This window comes from Sceloporus occidentalis, unplaced genomic scaffold (assembly GCF_023333645.1).
Source record: "Sceloporus occidentalis isolate IW3139 unplaced genomic scaffold, rSceOcc1.0.p SCAF_3, whole genome shotgun sequence".
Classification (NCBI taxonomy): domain Eukaryota; kingdom Metazoa; phylum Chordata; class Lepidosauria; order Squamata; family Phrynosomatidae; genus Sceloporus; species Sceloporus occidentalis.
In genome coordinates, this window is record NW_028316983.1 from 75,195,068 (window position 1) to 75,211,677 (window position 16,610).

General features: G+C 40.2%; 1 protein-coding gene across 3 annotated transcripts in view; it reads right to left on the reverse strand.

Moving 5' to 3' along the window:
- Positions 1–12,536: 12,536 nt before the first annotated feature.
- The window catches only part of MOB3C (MOB kinase activator 3C), a 42,973-nt gene continuing 38,899 nt past the window's right edge, over positions 12,537–16,610 (reverse strand). Inside the window, exon 4 of one of the 3 annotated variants that reach the window (XM_089518646.1) lies at positions 12,537–12,759. In XM_089518646.1, coding sequence (XP_089374772.1) covers positions 12,652–12,759 — 108 coding nt within the window. In that variant the 3' untranslated portion in view covers positions 12,537–12,651. Of the gene's footprint in view, positions 14,282–16,610 lie in introns of all 3 variants that reach the window. The other 2 variants (XM_089518648.1, XM_089518647.1) reach the window with 2 other exon arrangements.

The window sequence follows — 16,610 nt, forward strand, 5'->3', positions numbered from 1 at the left end:
TCTTCACTGTCCAACTCTCACATCCATACATGGTGATGGGGAATACAATGGAAGGAAATACCTTCTGTGCCTGAAGGACCTGAGCAGAGCAGTGGAGGGCAGGGGGACTTGGAGGTGTCTCATCCATGGAGTCACCATGACTTGAAGTCAACTCAAAAGCAGCTAATAACAACAAACAACAAAAATACATAGTATCCTGTTTCAACAGAGCTAATCATTCTGAAATCCTGCTGCAAGCATCCCAATCCTATAGTGCTGTAATGCCATATGAAAAACTAATTATAGCAGCACAGCTGTTGATCTTAGCAGAGAGAGAGAGCACGCAACTTGAAGCCTAGTTTCAAAGTTCCGGTATAAGTTTATTCCACCCCTTGGCAAAATTCTGTTTTTAACTACATCCCCCAGAATTGCCCTGCCATCATGGTGTCCATGCAGGCTGGGGGAATCTGGCAGTCCACAAGCTTAATGTTTCCAGACTCTGACAAGCAATTCACTCAACAGGTGAGAGGGACATAAATATGGTTGAACTTATGCTTTCTGCTTCTGTACAAAGCTTCTGCAAAGAGAAGTGATTTACAGTAGACTCATAAGAATGAACTAGATAGTAAAGTGCAAGGATTGGCTGCATGGCCCCCACTCTTTTTTCCTGTGTCCACCGTACGCACCCCTCCCTTCGCCAGAGTGCTGAGAATACAATGCTCTGTGTCTCTGCAGTGGCCTTGAAGAGAACAGGATCATCCTAGCTAGTATCCCTTTGAATTCCAGACTCCAGGCAAATGTAATGCCAATAAGAAAGTGTGTGAACACTGCATGGACAGTGAATGCAAGCAATCACTTGATGTTTAGACAATAGCCAATTAGCTGCCTGTTGTATAATCATGTGTGTACTAAATAACAAATTAAGCTAATGCTATGTAAACAATGAACTGTGTTTTGCTATAAAAACTTTTGGAAATGGCTACTGGGCGCGGCAGCAATTTCATCGCCATCTACTGGCGTGCTGTCACTTAAGGACTCTCCTTTCAAATGAACATGTTGGGAATGTTTCCCTAACACAGGTAGAATTAGCCAATTAGATCTTTCCCTAAAGTCATTTGCCCAAACCCTTTCATTTTAGCTGCAGAGGAGTAAAACAGATGGATCAAACTGAAGGGCAGGAGTCTGTGCCAGGCACCCTGGACAGTCTTGGAAGAGAGGGAAATTGCCATAGACTGGCCATGTTTTGGTGAAGATCTTTCACACTAAGCTTTCTTTTGTCCCTTGGGAACTGGCCAGAGCAGATTATTAACAGAGAACCCCTCAATCAACCCCAACAGTCAGCAGAAACTCCACCCATCTACCCTATCACTCTGATTGTCCTCTATCACACTACATTCTCCTGAACTGTACCCATGGCCGATGTGACAGATAGTAAATGTCTTGCATTAATGTCTACGTGTAATTTAGGATCTAGATTAATTGGTGTGACTTGAAAATGGTTCTTTATCATTTGTGAGGAGGAGGAAACCAAGGAGTAAAAACCTCTGTGAAACTAGCTGGCATGTATCTTTCCAGTTCTCTAGCTCTGATGAGTTTGTCCTGTTCTGTATTGCTCTTCAATGGCCTGAGCCACATTTGAGCTTTCCATTGCCATTCTTAGCCTCCACACTTCATCATTCCCCAGTGTGGCTTTAATATTTCATATTCCTCAACCAAGTAGGACTTCAAGGATTGTGGAATGAGCTGACTCCATCCTATTTACTACATCCCAGCTTGGCTGCTCAAAAATTGTTGGATATGAGTCAGGAGATAAACAGGAGGGAATTCATGGCCTAATTCCTAATTACCTCTTGATTCAATTCCTGAATTGATTCCTGAAACCGGTTCAGTAAACATAGTGGTTCTCACTATAGTTCTCACTATGCTTGCACCAGTTTCAAGAACTGGTGCAGGAAGTGACAGCCACAGCTTCCCCGCCATGCCTCCCTCCATCTTCCCGGCCATATTGGTAGGCCGGGGGCAGAGGAGAGGCCAGGGCAGAAGGAGAGAGGCAGGCTGGGAGGATGGAGGACTGAGGATATATGGAGGTATGGCCAGGAGACTGGGGAAGTTGCTGCCAGTGGAAACCATCAGGATTCGAATCCCACTGGACTGAATCAATTTATTTCCAAATAAATCAAGTAATCCCCCCAAACACCCCATTTTACCAGCATCTTCTTGACACGGGTTAAATGGGTAAAAATCATGGCCCCACTTTCCAAATCACTGCAGCAATTCGAATTAAGTGGGAACTACAGAGTAAAGTCGAAGGCTTTCATGGCTGCCATCCATAGTTTTTTGTGGGTTTTTTGGGCTATGTGGCCATGTTCTAGCAGAGTTTCTTTCTGACGTTTCGCCAGCATCTGTGGCTGGCATCTTCAGAGAATCTTCTCTGAAGATGACAGCCACAGATGCTGGCGAAACGTCAGAAAGAAACTCTGCTAGAACATAGCCACATAGCCCGAAAAACCCACAAAAAACTAGGGAACTACAGATCTTTTCAAAGCACAATCCAATTTAAACCCTAGTGGGAACGAGGCCCCATATTCTTTTCCAACAATGGAGCAAGTGGGGTTGATAGTATGCCAATTTTTGTAGCATTTCTTCAGTTTTTCAACTCTTCAGTTGACACTGAAAAAGTACAACATGCATAGTCATTGTCAACCATTTCCATGTTGTCCAAAAACTAAACTGAGGTGTGTTTTTTAAAGCTACAATGACATAACAAAATGGGGGACCAAAATAAACATGCAGCCCATAAGGTTAAACATGATTAGGTGTGTTACTCACCCTCAGCCAACATAATCTAATGGAAACCTTTGTGGCTTTTGGGGGGAAGGATCTTTTATTGCTGGATGTGATGACTGGCATCCTTTGAATACTAGAGTAGCAACATACCAATAATCACTGAAGCATGTGTAGCTCACAAGTATGGAATCAATAGTGATATGTTGGAAGCTTCAGTAAGAAAAGAAGAAAAATATTGAATTCAGGTCCTTGAGCATATTGCTTTTTCCTATACTTACCTTTTCAGTGCACTGACAAATCTAACATTATGCCATTTGGTGAAGAAGGCAATGGCTGAAAGTCTGGAGAATGGTTTAGAAAAGCTTCACACCATTTTACTCACTGTGTATCAAAGCAAAATTCACAATACAGTTGATCCACTTTCACAATTGCTCTAAACAGTTGACCAAGATTTTTTACACTACCTCAAAAACTGTCATGCCATCACTAGGCAAGATGAAATGCTCTGTAAATAATTTCAAGAAGGCAAGGAAGAGCTATACCCGTTTTACTACACAAAAGGCTATGAATGACCTTCAGCAAAAAAAGAAAAAAGAAAATTAATAATAACTATTGTTAACTTGCCAGTTTGATGAATTAGCAACTGATCAGTAATTCACAGATCCTGAAAAGCTGTTTCCAAAGAAGTGTGTTTAATGTCAGCATTGACACCATGATTTCACAACTGGAGCACTGCTTTAATAGTGTGGAATCTGCTGGAAAACCTTTCAATGTCTTATCACCGCACAATCTGACTTTTGAGTAGAACCACTGATTACTATCTCAGTGAAGCAGCAGCAGTTTTAGCAAATACATATCCACCCAGAAGATATTTCACACAGCCTTTCAAGTCAATTAATATCATTTTGTTCATTGTTCAAAGTAAATATAAAAGCAATATCATCTGTTCTTGATTTGGCAAGTTAAATTTTTTTTTCTTTTTTTGGCCAAGCTTCCAGGATGACTACAGCATTTTTATTGTCTTTTTATTCCTGTTACTCTGGCCACAACTGAAAGGTCATTTTCAAAACTTAGTTAAGCAAGACATACTTTGGAAATTCTATTGCACATATCAAATGTTCAGGACTAGCTGTTCTTTCAATAGGGAATAAACAAGCACATCAACTGAATACTCCAAAAATCATTGATGTATTAGCTCATCTCAGAGAAAGAAAGAAATGTTTTTATCTGAATTTCTGAGTTAATAATTCGGAAATTATCACCACCAGTCAGAACACATAGAATCATAGAGTTGGAAGAGACCTCAAGGGCCATCCAGTCCAACCCCCTGCCATGCAGGAAAACACAATCAAAACACCCCTGACAGATGGCTACCCAGCCTCTATTTAAAATTTTCCAAACCACCACACTCTGGTGCAGTGTATTCCACTACTGAACAACTCTTATCATCAAAAAGTTCTTCCTAATGTTTAGGAAGAATCTCTTCCTGTAATGTTATTATTCACTGCAAAATAATCAGTCTAGATGCTGCACGTTTACTTGGAAGTAAATCCTTTGGATCTGAATGCTAGCCTCACGTGAAAGATTGCTTCATGTTCTATGGACTTTAGAGTCTGTCTTGGCACCCAAACTAGAACTCTTTTTGGGGAGATCGGGTCTGTCTTGGCACCCAAACTAGAACTCTTTTTCTGGGAGATTGGGTCCGTCTCGGCACCCAAGCTAGCACTCTTTCTCTCAGATGTATGGTCCATTTTTTCCAGTCACACAAGGAGCCTTTCTATGGGAGATAGGTCCCCTGTGGCACCCAAGCTAGCACTCTTTCTCTGGGAGAGATGGTCCATTTTTCCATGCACACAAGCACTCTTTTCTATGGGAGAGATGGTCCGTTTTTCCATGCACACAAGCACTCTTTTCTATGGGAGAGATGGTCCTTTTTCCATGCACACAAGCACTCTTTTCTATGGGAGAGATGGTCCGTTTTTCCATGCACACAAGCACTCTTTTCTATGGGAGAGATGGTCCGTTTTTCCATGCACACAAGCACCCTTTTCTATGGGAGAGATGGTCCATTTTTCCATGCACACAAGCAGCCTTCCCCAGTGGCATCGGAAACAGCTGCTTTCCCCCTCGTCACCAGCATGTTTCCTGTTCACGTTATAACGTGAATACATTCATTTCCCAGTAGCTCTCTGCCCTTTCCCAAGCATTTCCACAGGGGAAACCGCATTTCCCCTCGGCAGCAATGGAAGCGGGGGGGAGGGGGGGGAGTGGAGTACCGGAAGCAAATGGGGCAAAATTGCAGCATGGCATCATGGGAAATGTGGGACCTTGGCGGTTTGGGGGGGTGTACCGGGACGGAAGCAAAGTTGCATTCCACACCAGACCAATTTGGAGTGAAATCAAAGTGAGCTTGAATGCAAATTCTGTGAATTCACTTTTTCCCCCGAATTCATCAAAATGAGGAGTCACTTTGGAATCACTGCAGAAGCGCCACGAAAGAAGAGCCCATAGAAAGGAATCTCGTCTGATAACACATTCATGTTATGACGTGAATCCGCATCTTTGGACCTGCAGTCACGTCGGATCTGAGCCGCAACCCCCCCTAAAAACCTTCGTGTGATATACTCCCTAGTCTCTGGAGCAGCAGAAAACAAGCCTGCTCCTTCTTCAATATGACATACTATAAAATGTTTAAACATGGCTATCTTGTCATTCCTTAACCTTTTCTTCTCCAGGCTAAATATACACACCTCCCTAAGCCCCTCCTCACAGGGCATAGGACCACATAGGACCTACCGTCAATAATATGATGTGGCAGCTAAAAAAGCTAATGCGATTCTATACTTCTATTGATGCAGCACAGAATCACATTAGCTTTTTTAGCTGCCACATCATACTATTGACGGTAGGAGCTTGTGGTCTATTAGGACTCCTAGATCCCTTTCACGTGTACTGTTGTCAGGTGTCATCTACCCCATCATTTTTTTTCCATAAACTGAAATAACATTTCTTCCTATTGAAATTAATTTTGTCAGTTTTGGCCCAGCTCTCTCATTTGTTAAAGTCATTTTGAATTTTTATCATATTCTCTGAGGTATTAGCCACATCTTCTAATTTGCTGTCATCTGTAAATTTGATAAGTAAGTTCTCTATTCCATAGACCAAGCCATTTATATATTGAATAGCACTGGACCCAGGACAGAACCTTAAACCTCACTAGAATCTTCTCTCCAGAACAAAGAGAAGCCATTGGTAAGCACCCTTTGGGGATCAACCAACTACAAGTCTACCTAGCAGTATCATTATCTAACCCACATTTTACCAGCTTGTTTCCAAGAATATAATGGAGGACCTTGTCAAAGGACTTACTGAAATCAAGATAACCTATATCCACAGCATACACCTCATCTCTGGACTTTATCGCAGAGGCCCTGGAATGGGCCTGTCGCGTTCTAAAAGGGGATGTGATGGGGATGGGAGGCGGCATAGAATGCATCTTACCGCACAGGGAGAACGCTGCAGCTGCAGCCAGACATTCCCATCATGTTCTGGATGCATGCTAGAGGGGGTGATTTTCAGGAATGCTTCATTCCTGAAAATCGTGCCCTGGGGAACACATCTGGAACGCGATGTTAATGCCGCCTCCCATCCCCATCACATCCCCTTTTAAAACGCGACAGGCCCATTCCAAGGCCTCTGCGATAAAGTCCAGAGATGATTAGTCTGGCATGACTTGTTTTTGAGAAACCTATGTTGACTTTTAGTTATGGCATTTCTCTCTAAATGCCTACAGACTGTTTCATAGTCTGCTCTAGAATCTTTCCTGATAATGATATCAGGATGAATGGTCAGTAATTGTTTGGGTCTCCTTTTTTCTCTTTTGAAGAATGGGACAACATTTGCCCCCCTCCAGTCTGCTGGAACTTCTGTACTCCAGTTGGCATAGGCCTGAAACACATGGGAAAAATGATTTGGCTTCAGGCTGGAGTGACGTGGCATTTAAATGACGCATGCCCCAAATGTGGCTGGAATCCGTACCAATGCAGCGCCATCCCAGAGGAACTGGCAGCCTGGATTGGGACTAGGCACATGTGGCTGCAGTCCTGGCACAAATGGCACAGGAGCAGCACGGTGCTGCTCCATCCAGGCTGTCTGTTTCACTTCAATGATTATTGCCAGTAGTTCTGAGATTACTTCTGCCAGTTCTAATACACTCGGATGTAGTTCATCTGGACCTGGAGACTTGAAATTCATTTAGAGTAGCCAGGTATTCCTGTACTACCTCTTTACCTATTCAGTGCTGCATTTCCTATGCTGCATTATCTGCTCCATTTTCCCCAGGTTGAACACTGTTTTCCTTTTGGGAGAAGATGGAGGCAAAGAAGGTGTTGACTACTTCCCCCTTTCTCTGTCTTCTGTTAGCATTTCTCTATCTTCTCCACATAGTGGCCTTGTTCTTTGCATATAACCAAAAAAGCCCTTTTTATTGTTTGTACCCTCTCTAGCAAGCTTGAATTTGTTCAGAACTTCAGTTTTTCTGACTTTCTCTCTACATGTGCTGGCTATTTGTTTGAATTCCTCTTTGTTGATCTTCCCCTTTTTCCATGCCCCTTTGAAATCTTAGCTCAGTTGAAAGTTCTTTTGACACTCATTCCTGTTTATTTAGAAACCTCTTGTCTTTTCTCTTCATTGGAACTGTTTTAAATTGTGCATCAGTATCTCACTTTTAAGAAAATCACTACTCTTTTAGTAGTGAGCTATGGAATGGCCTGCTGGAGGAGATTCAATGTATCACTAGTCTGGATTGCTTCAAAAAGGCAGTCAAGTCACATCTCTTCCAGCAGGCCTTTCCAGAATAAGATCAATACCCTAACAATCTGTGACTGATTGTTGACGAACATCTAGTTGCCTCTGCTTTGGTTACTGTCAATAATTGTTAATTATTTAATTATTAATGGTTGTATTATATCATATTAATTATATTTTATTATTACTGATGGGAGGGTTAAAGAGGGGTAGGGTTATAATGTTATTATATGATATTGTATTGCTATTGTATTTTATTGGTTTATTTTAATGTAAGCCATTTCAAACACTCAGAAGAGTGGGATATAAATAAATTTTATTAGTAATATTAGTATTAGTATTCCTGATCACAGGATCATACCCAGTGTATTTATTTTCAGATAATTCAGATGAGAAGAGCAGTAGAAATGCAACTACTCTATTCTGACTATTTATATGCCTTTTAATTCTTTGGATAGACTGATTAATTCAGCCATCGAGCTGTCTGTAAAGTACCACTGTCTCAAGGCATCAATGTCACAACCTCATCCTTCCCATGAACTATTTCCCAACACAAAGAGCACATGGGAGAGAGGGGAGCAGGAAAGAAAGTATCCTATCACTGATTGTTGAAAAGTGTCACAATGTCCTTATTATGGAGTACAAGAATGCCAGAAGGCATCACTGCAAATTTCCTGAACCAGGAATATACAGAAATCCCAGCTGCATAAACAGACTATGGATGTGCATGCATCTTTGGTCTCAAACTCTCAGTGTGCTAAATGTACGTAAGAAGGATGCACAAAAATCACCGTAGCTCATTTATTACTCTTTCTTTGCAGATTCACCAAAACTAAATCTGGAATCTGCTTAGTTTATTGTTGACCTAAGTCAGCCTCTGGCATGTCACACTAGTGTATTTAGTCTGATTCTGAACTGGTCTTGCAAGCTACAATCAAGTGAAAAATCAGAGCAAGGGTGTGTGCTAGCAGGGTGCATGAGTCTCTCATTAGCAGGAAATCCAGTGTTGTCTTGGCTACACAGATCAAGACGAGCTACAATCCCTGGGAATTATTTTTTTTAAAAAAAAAAATCTCACATGTGTGCATGTGCACTTTTCCTAGAAATATTTTTATTCAAGATTCAAATATCTGTCACATCCTTCATTTGTTACATATTCATTTGTATCTTATATACCACCTTATTTGCCCACACCCTCTGCATTATCTCTTCTTTACACACACTCTAGCACCACATGTAACCATTCTGAAGTCTATTTTCCATTGACTTCAGTTGGATTTTGTTGTTTGTTGTTAACCACCTGAGTTGATCCCAACTCAAGGCAACTCTGTATATGAGACATCTTCAAGACTCCCTATCATCCACTGCTCTGCTTAGATATTGTAAATTCATACCTATGAACTCCTTATTAGAGGAGATTATCGCACACACAAAAAATGGCGGGAGAGATACAGGATTTAAGAGAGAAAAATGTGTCTTCTCGCATTTACCCATGCCCAGGCTGTAGGAAGCCCATATCCACCCGGGGAGCCCATCTACAACCTGGACTTCTCCCATTCTTGAAAAAGTAGTGGGAGAAGTCCAGGTATAGATAGGCTCACCGGTGCATATGGGCTGCCTACAGCCTAAGCATGGGTAAATGCAATAAGACCTATTTTTGTCTTTAGATACTTTGTCTCTCCTGCTAGTTTTTCTGTGTGCGACAATCTCTTAAGTCTATCCATCTACGTAGCTAGTGGTCTTCCTCTCTTTCTGCATCCTTTTCTACATCCCCTCACCTTTCCCAGTAACATCTTTTCTAATGAGTCGTACTTTCTCCTGACGTGGCTCAAGTACAGGAGCCTCAACTTGATCAGCTTAGCTTCCAAGGATAGTTCAGGTTTGATCTGTTCAAGGACCCTTTTGTTTGTTTTTGGCTGTCCACAGTATCCTCAGCACTCTTCCCCAGCACCACAACACTCTCTCCAGCATCCCCTTCACTTTGTTGAGAAAGGGAAGGGAAGGGGAGAGAGTCTGGCTTTTCTTCCAGGGCCAAACAGTGTGAAGGATCCTACTGAGATCCCCTGACCTTCACTTATACCTCAAACACTGGATGTGGAAAGTGGTTGTGGTGAAGACCTCTGGGTCTTCATAGAATGTTTCCATAGAATCAGCAACTATCACAAAGTATCTCCCCCAAGCCAACCAGGCCCCAGCCCCCCCCAGACTGCCCCAAAACAGCAGCATTTTTGTACCTGCCTCTGCCATTTGTCATTGCTGTGAAACATGCAACCTTCATCCCCTCCCACACACACCAATCTGAGGCAAACACTATGCATATGTGGAGCATATGTGCACATACTCTCAAGTTGGAAAATGGGGAAGGGGGGAGGGAATGGCAGTTCCCATGAAAAAAAAATCACATAAGCATCAATACACAGCTCTGCCTACCCTCTGGTGCAGGATCAATGCTGAGACTAGACAGGGGCGCAGACAACACGTAAACAACAACACCCACCACTGGTTACAGGTGAAAAAATCAGGAGATCCTCTTTATTCCACATTTAACCCGTGAGAGCAAGAAGTAAGGGTTTGATTGCAGAGTTAGGACCAGGGTTGCATTTATAGCCCTGTATGGATTGCCCCTAATCTAAATATTTTTCTTTGGGGAGTGGGGCCAGAAGGGACTATCCTTAATATTGCTTCTATTTTTGTTTTGCTTTTTTGTGTGGGGTAGGGCTTGTAGAAAATCCAACCATTTCAACTGACATGTTCTAAACACAGTATAATATGCATTCCACCATTTAAATCAAGGTTTGTTTTGTGTCCAGGCTGAAAAAAAGAATGTGTATATTAGCACACGTGTATATGAACCCAACAATTTAAACTGACATGATCTGAACACAGTATATGTGCATTCTACCATTTAAACCAAGGTTTGTTTCGTAGCCAAATTGAAAAATAAAGTGTGTATTACACACATGTGTATATGAAGCAGTTTGTTATATTTTTTTTAAAAAAATTGCATCATGATTTCAGTAGAAGAATTATGCACAATCTCTTTCATACTCAGACCAGCAAGATCTGGCAGGCTGCAAATTGCCCTCTCCTTTCCAAAACAAGGAAGTGATAAAAATGTTTGATATTTTGATTAATGTTTATTGTTATCTTCTCTTTGTGTGTATGTATGTGCCCTCGAGTCGCCTGTTGTCCTATAGTGGCCCCATGAATTTCATAGGGTTTTCTTAGGCAAGGAATATTCAGCTGTGACTATGTCAGTTCCGTGCTCTGAAATATAGCATACAGCCCTTCGTATTTATTGGCAGTCTCCCATCCAAGTACTGATCAGGGCTGACCCTGCTTAGCATCCAAGATCGACCTGGTCCCTTTAGGCATACTTAGCGAGTTCTAAAATGTCGTGAAAACACTCCACTTTGGATTCTTGCTTAAAGAAAAATGGTGCAGTACAGGTTTAATAAATTTTTATGTATGGATTATTTGGTCTTTGAGCTTTAGATAAAGAATGTAGAAGTTAGGAAGTAATAAAGCAAAGCAGTTGCTAAGAGAGAAGCTTATTTACTCATTGTGTCAACTTTTTCTTATCATACACTCCCATCAAAGGACCCCTGTCAAGAGTGCAGATTGGAGTTAATGGCACCATGATATCTGTAGGTGGAGATAAATGGCGCAAGCAAAATGATTGAAGCACATCAGCGTCTTGTAAAGTCTCAGCAGGAAGACAGAGACAGTGAGAAGGAAAATGGCTTCCAATCAATAGTCCTTCAGTAGTTGGATGCAATTTAGAAGGACGAATTTGGAAATAAAGATGATCTCAATTGTCTTCATGGAGAGGCAGGTCTGCACTAAAGGGAAGGAACTGCTGCATTTGCTAAAAAAGCTATTCAGTTTTCTTCCACAGCCATTGATAAACAGACAGAAATGTAGGAAGAGGTGGGGGACAGGAAGCCATGTAATGTAACTTGTTTATAATGAATCATGTAATCTAACTTGTTTGTAATGAATCAGGATTGGTCCTCATTCAGAAACACTCAGAAGTACATCATGCTGCAAAATAAAATAAAATAAAAATACAAGGCTGCCATGTAAGAAGAATGTGCAAGATGCTAGACTAATAATTATAGCAAGGGATTTGTATCTCATAATGTTACACAACTGCTTACCTATCTTTGGAGACTTTCTCTGCTTCTCAATTTCTAATTTAATTAGTTCACTTTATCCCTCAGTGCCTTTTCTCTACCCATTTACCAGGCTTGCTGACTGGCAGGAACAGATCTAATCAACTGCTAAATCAAGGAACTGTTGGATGACAAAAACTGTAGGAGACTTTACACCTCTCCTGCTCTTCCAATTCCCCAGTTAACCCCAATGGCTGCTTAAATTCAGAATTGGTTAATGATATATTATGATATTTTTTCCCTATAAATGAAAACTCACAGAACTATCTCTTCTCAGAATATTATATGGGATCCTCCTGCAATGTAGGATAATGTGACTAGTGTACCCAGCATTTTCAGATGTTAAACTAGAAACAACACCAAAAGGATAACGTAACAAGCATTTTCTTTTTGCACTTCTAGCAAAATGAGTTACATGTTTTATCCCACCTTTAATTATGTGTATGGTTTACTGTGAAGAAGTATACATTTCTCTTTTTCATATCACACAGGAAGCATGAAAAAAGAATACATGAATCACTCACTTTGCCACTGCATTCTGTACAAAGCCATCTTCAGTACTTTACGGATGAGATATGAAAACCAGAAGCTTTATAGAAAACTGTAAAGACTCCCTGCCTTTAATCTGCTCTGGGAGGACACAGTCCTAAGCAGGTCACCTCAAGTAACTCATTCTGAGTGCAATGGTACTTATTTCTAGGTATGTGTGTATTGAATTGCAGTAATAGATAATTAGGGCTGCAAGTGTAAGCTGGACAATAATAATAATAATAATAATAATAATAATAATAATAATAATAATAAGGATTTATTTATATGCCGCCCAATCACTCCAATCACTGGGAATCCGGGCGGCTTACAACAGAGGGGATAATAGATGGTTCCCTGCCCTCAGGCTTACAATCTAAAAAGACATGACACAAAAGGAGAGGGGAATGGTGAGGGGGGGGAAGGGATCAGGTCCAGGATTCTTCTCTCCCTCTGATGCCTGGTCCAATTGTACATCCAATTGCTAAAATAACATTTAAAAAAATAATTAATGATGCTATTCAGAAAGCAAAGCTGTTGAGACAAATCCAGGAAACAGGAAAAATATCAAAGAACAAGAAGTGAAAATACCAAAGTCTTTTCTATTTTTAGAAATTATTTTCACCATGATCTCGACCCTCTTTCCTTACTTACATGGGAGAAAAATATGAGTACTTCCAGATGGAGGACTCCTAGTATTACTGATCAAAATGGTGAGTTAAACCCAAAAGGGCTACAAATAGAAAATGATACCTGGATTCTCCACCATCACCTGGTAATATCAGCTAAAAACCTGCATTTTGCCAGCAGCTGCACTTTTTCTAGTGTTGTACAGTGGTGGTGAAGGAAAGCAAACAAAATCTGCTGGCTCTATTTTCCAATGCCACATTTCCATCATGGCTGCTGCATCCATTGCCCTTTCTCTTCTGCTGCCACTATCTTCACTGGCATAGTTATGCTGGCATAGTTCACCAGCACAATTCCAGTCTCTGTTTTTGAGGCAAGAAGATTACCAGGTAAGTGCTTCATCTGGAAGCCCCTTGTATGTCTTGTCCATGTCACAAATAAGTGCTGTCAGTCCCCAAATCTGTACGATTTTAATATTTAAACTTCCTAGACAGAAAAAGCAGGACACCGTAAGGTATAAATACTAACATAGGAAGAGTAAAACCTTGACTAAATAAACTAATAAAACTTGTCATTGTATATGGCTCAGATCAAAATCTTTTTTAAAAGGAAGAATAATTACTACACTTCATCTTCAAAGGAGAGAGTAGCTCTTAAGAGCTAGTAAGGAAAAGATTACTGAGAATTACAGAAATGAGGCTATGGCTCAGTAATAGACCATACACTGTAAGAAGAAAATCTGAGTTTCACCCCTCAGTGCCTCCATTTGACTTAACTGGGTTGAGAGAAACCTACTAAGACTAAGTGAACACAGCACCAGCACTGGGATGCACAGTACTGGAACAGACAGGAGATTGTTTAAATCTAATTTAAAATTATGGCAGAATTAAAGCAAGCAAGAAAGCCGCTTGCTTTGCAGACCATAAATGCATCCTAATGGTTGTTCTATGATTACCTTCCCAACATTGCTATCAGTTTCTGTGGAGTCTGAGGTTTGTTTTCTTTACAGTAGTATATGGCTTGGCTCACTATCTTGAGTAACTTGAAGCCATTTTCACTGCTGACACTTTACTGGAATGCACATATTCTATTTTCAACAAATGAGGCTGCATATGTTGATCTATGGAGAGCTGTTGATTCTTGCAGGCTGACAGGAAACTGAACTGAATAGGAGTTTGAAATTAAAACAGGGTGATGAACTGGAAAAGAAAGGAATCCACATGAACGATTTCCACATATATCAGTTCTCGTCAACAGGAATCTCCTGCATTCCTTGTGGCAAGCCATTAGATCATCATCTTGTCCATCATGGAACAATTTGTTATTACAAATGCTCCGCTGAATGAATCTTAGTGGCATATCCTGTCTGTCATTTCCTTCTGCAAGAATGAATGAATAAATAAATAAATTTAATTTTACTTAGATAGTGTCTAGGCCAGCTTAACATTAAAGAAAACAATCCTTATGATTCAAAGTTCTGCTTCAAATACCTTGATTCTCGCATAGGTTGGGATCTTTTAATATTAACAATTATAGAGTGGCCTGCCACTTATGCAGTCAATCAAAGATGCACAATAAGTAGGGGATCCAGAGACATTTTTGTTATAATCGTGGATATCTAATTCATATTACTTCAATTACTGCCTCTATTAAATAGAAAAGTGAAAACATCTTCCTAATATTTAATGGCGGCTGTATCCCCTTATTATGCTACATTAAAATAAAGCTTTCACAACAGTTATATCAGATTTATTTAATAACACCTTGCAGTCAATAAAAGCTTACAAAACAATGTGTTGCATCCCTTCTCTCAATCTTTTTAAGGGCTATTTTAGATCGTTGTTGTTTACTGCAGCACTTCTCAAAGTATCTGACGCTGTGAAACGGCGGGAGTATTTGCCCCCTAAGATGCTGGTGATCAGCACCATATTTGTGCCCATGGGCTACAACTGTTTTCTTTCTTCCCTGAAAACTAGCTATTGAACAGTAGCCAATGGCTTGCAGAGTGCCACTAGTCTAAAGACCACCCCTTTGAATAGCACTTGTTTACTGTATTCTGTAGGGATATACCTAATGGCACAGAACACTTTAATACCCCTTGTAATCTTTCAGATACATATTTTTGAAACTTGAACAGTAGACTGTGAATGGACCCCTCTTGGTGTCTACCACTGGCCTAAGCAGAGGTCATGTTAGTGTAAAGATTTTTCCCAACATGTAATGTAAGGAGGTATCTGATACTTCTTTATGCTTTGGGTTTGCCAGGCTACGTCACAATGGGATGTTGGACATTGCCTGGGCACAAATCTGCCCCCCCCCCCCCACTCCTCGAAACAGCCATCATACATCCTGTAACTGATGAAATTCAAGACTTAAATTTCAAGTCTGTAGTTAGAATCATTGACAAAACGTTCATTACATGTTGGCCACCATTATCAGTAAATAGGATCTGAGTTTGCTGAATAGCTCTGCTTTCCTATTAGGACATTTGTTCCACTGAACTTTGTTATTAAATATTGAGGAATTCTATTCTTTCTAGGCCACCAACAGAAACTGTTGCCATGATTTCAGATATAACCTCTATGTAAATACAAGGACTAGAAACTCATTTTTTAAAAAAGGAATGCCATGTGAAACTCTAATAAAGGCTGAAGTCAATATTACATAATTTGTTGCATGTTCATAGTCATTACTAATTGCTAGGATGTGCCCCTGGACAACGGTTACATTAAAAATATCCAGTACTATAAAACTCAGGGCCTTTTGAGAAATAGTAAATTTTGGGTTTTATTGCAGTTTTATCTCGGTATCTTATAAATATTTAAAAAGTCATTGCTGAGAATTTTAATATTATTGACCTGTGCTACACAGGTTTTTTTTTTTGGGGGGGGGGGGTGGACAGACTTTTCAGAATAATGTCCATTAGACATTAGATTTCCTACACAAACTGGCCTTATATACTGTACTGAAAGGGGGGGGGGGGGGAAGAGAGACATACAAACTTTGCCTGCTCCAGTATCCTTTTCTCTAATTTCAGTATGATTTTCTTCAATGTGTTTTTACTTCATCATGCATATAACACATAATATTTTGTATTTGAAGTCTTTTTAAGTGTTCAGACTGAACAGAAATGTTCAGCTGTTAGCAGTTAGTACAGCCATCCTACAGGATATGCCTGTTTAAATCCAAAGGTTCTCATCTTTTGAAAGGAGTCTTCCTTATCCACATATTGCAGATGGCATGGCTAAGTAATGAAATTCTAGCCACCTAAATAATTTCATGGTTGAAGTGAGTTTTGAACCAGAGACTATCTGACTCTCATGCTTCCAATATAGTTAAAATCAATTTCATCTAGTAGATGCTTTCAAATTGTCACTGAATGTATCAGTTTATAGTGGTATCACTGTGGAAAATTTATCCTAGTACAATGAAAAATATGTGGTTTAAACATAAAAAATAAATTCCAGTTCATTGATTTTACAATAGGTTCCGTTATTTCATGTTACAATACTTGTCTCAAAAGATTTCAGCTTAAACCAGCCTAAAGCACTCAGGCTTGAAAGAAACCAGATGCTGAAGTGAGACATGGGCAACAAAACTAGGACAAATCATCAAAACCTTTCTTGAGTTGCCAAGGTGATAATCAAAAAGGTCAAAAGATGCTGAATTCCACAAAGATTTGTGTTCATTCTAAAAATCCAATTTCTA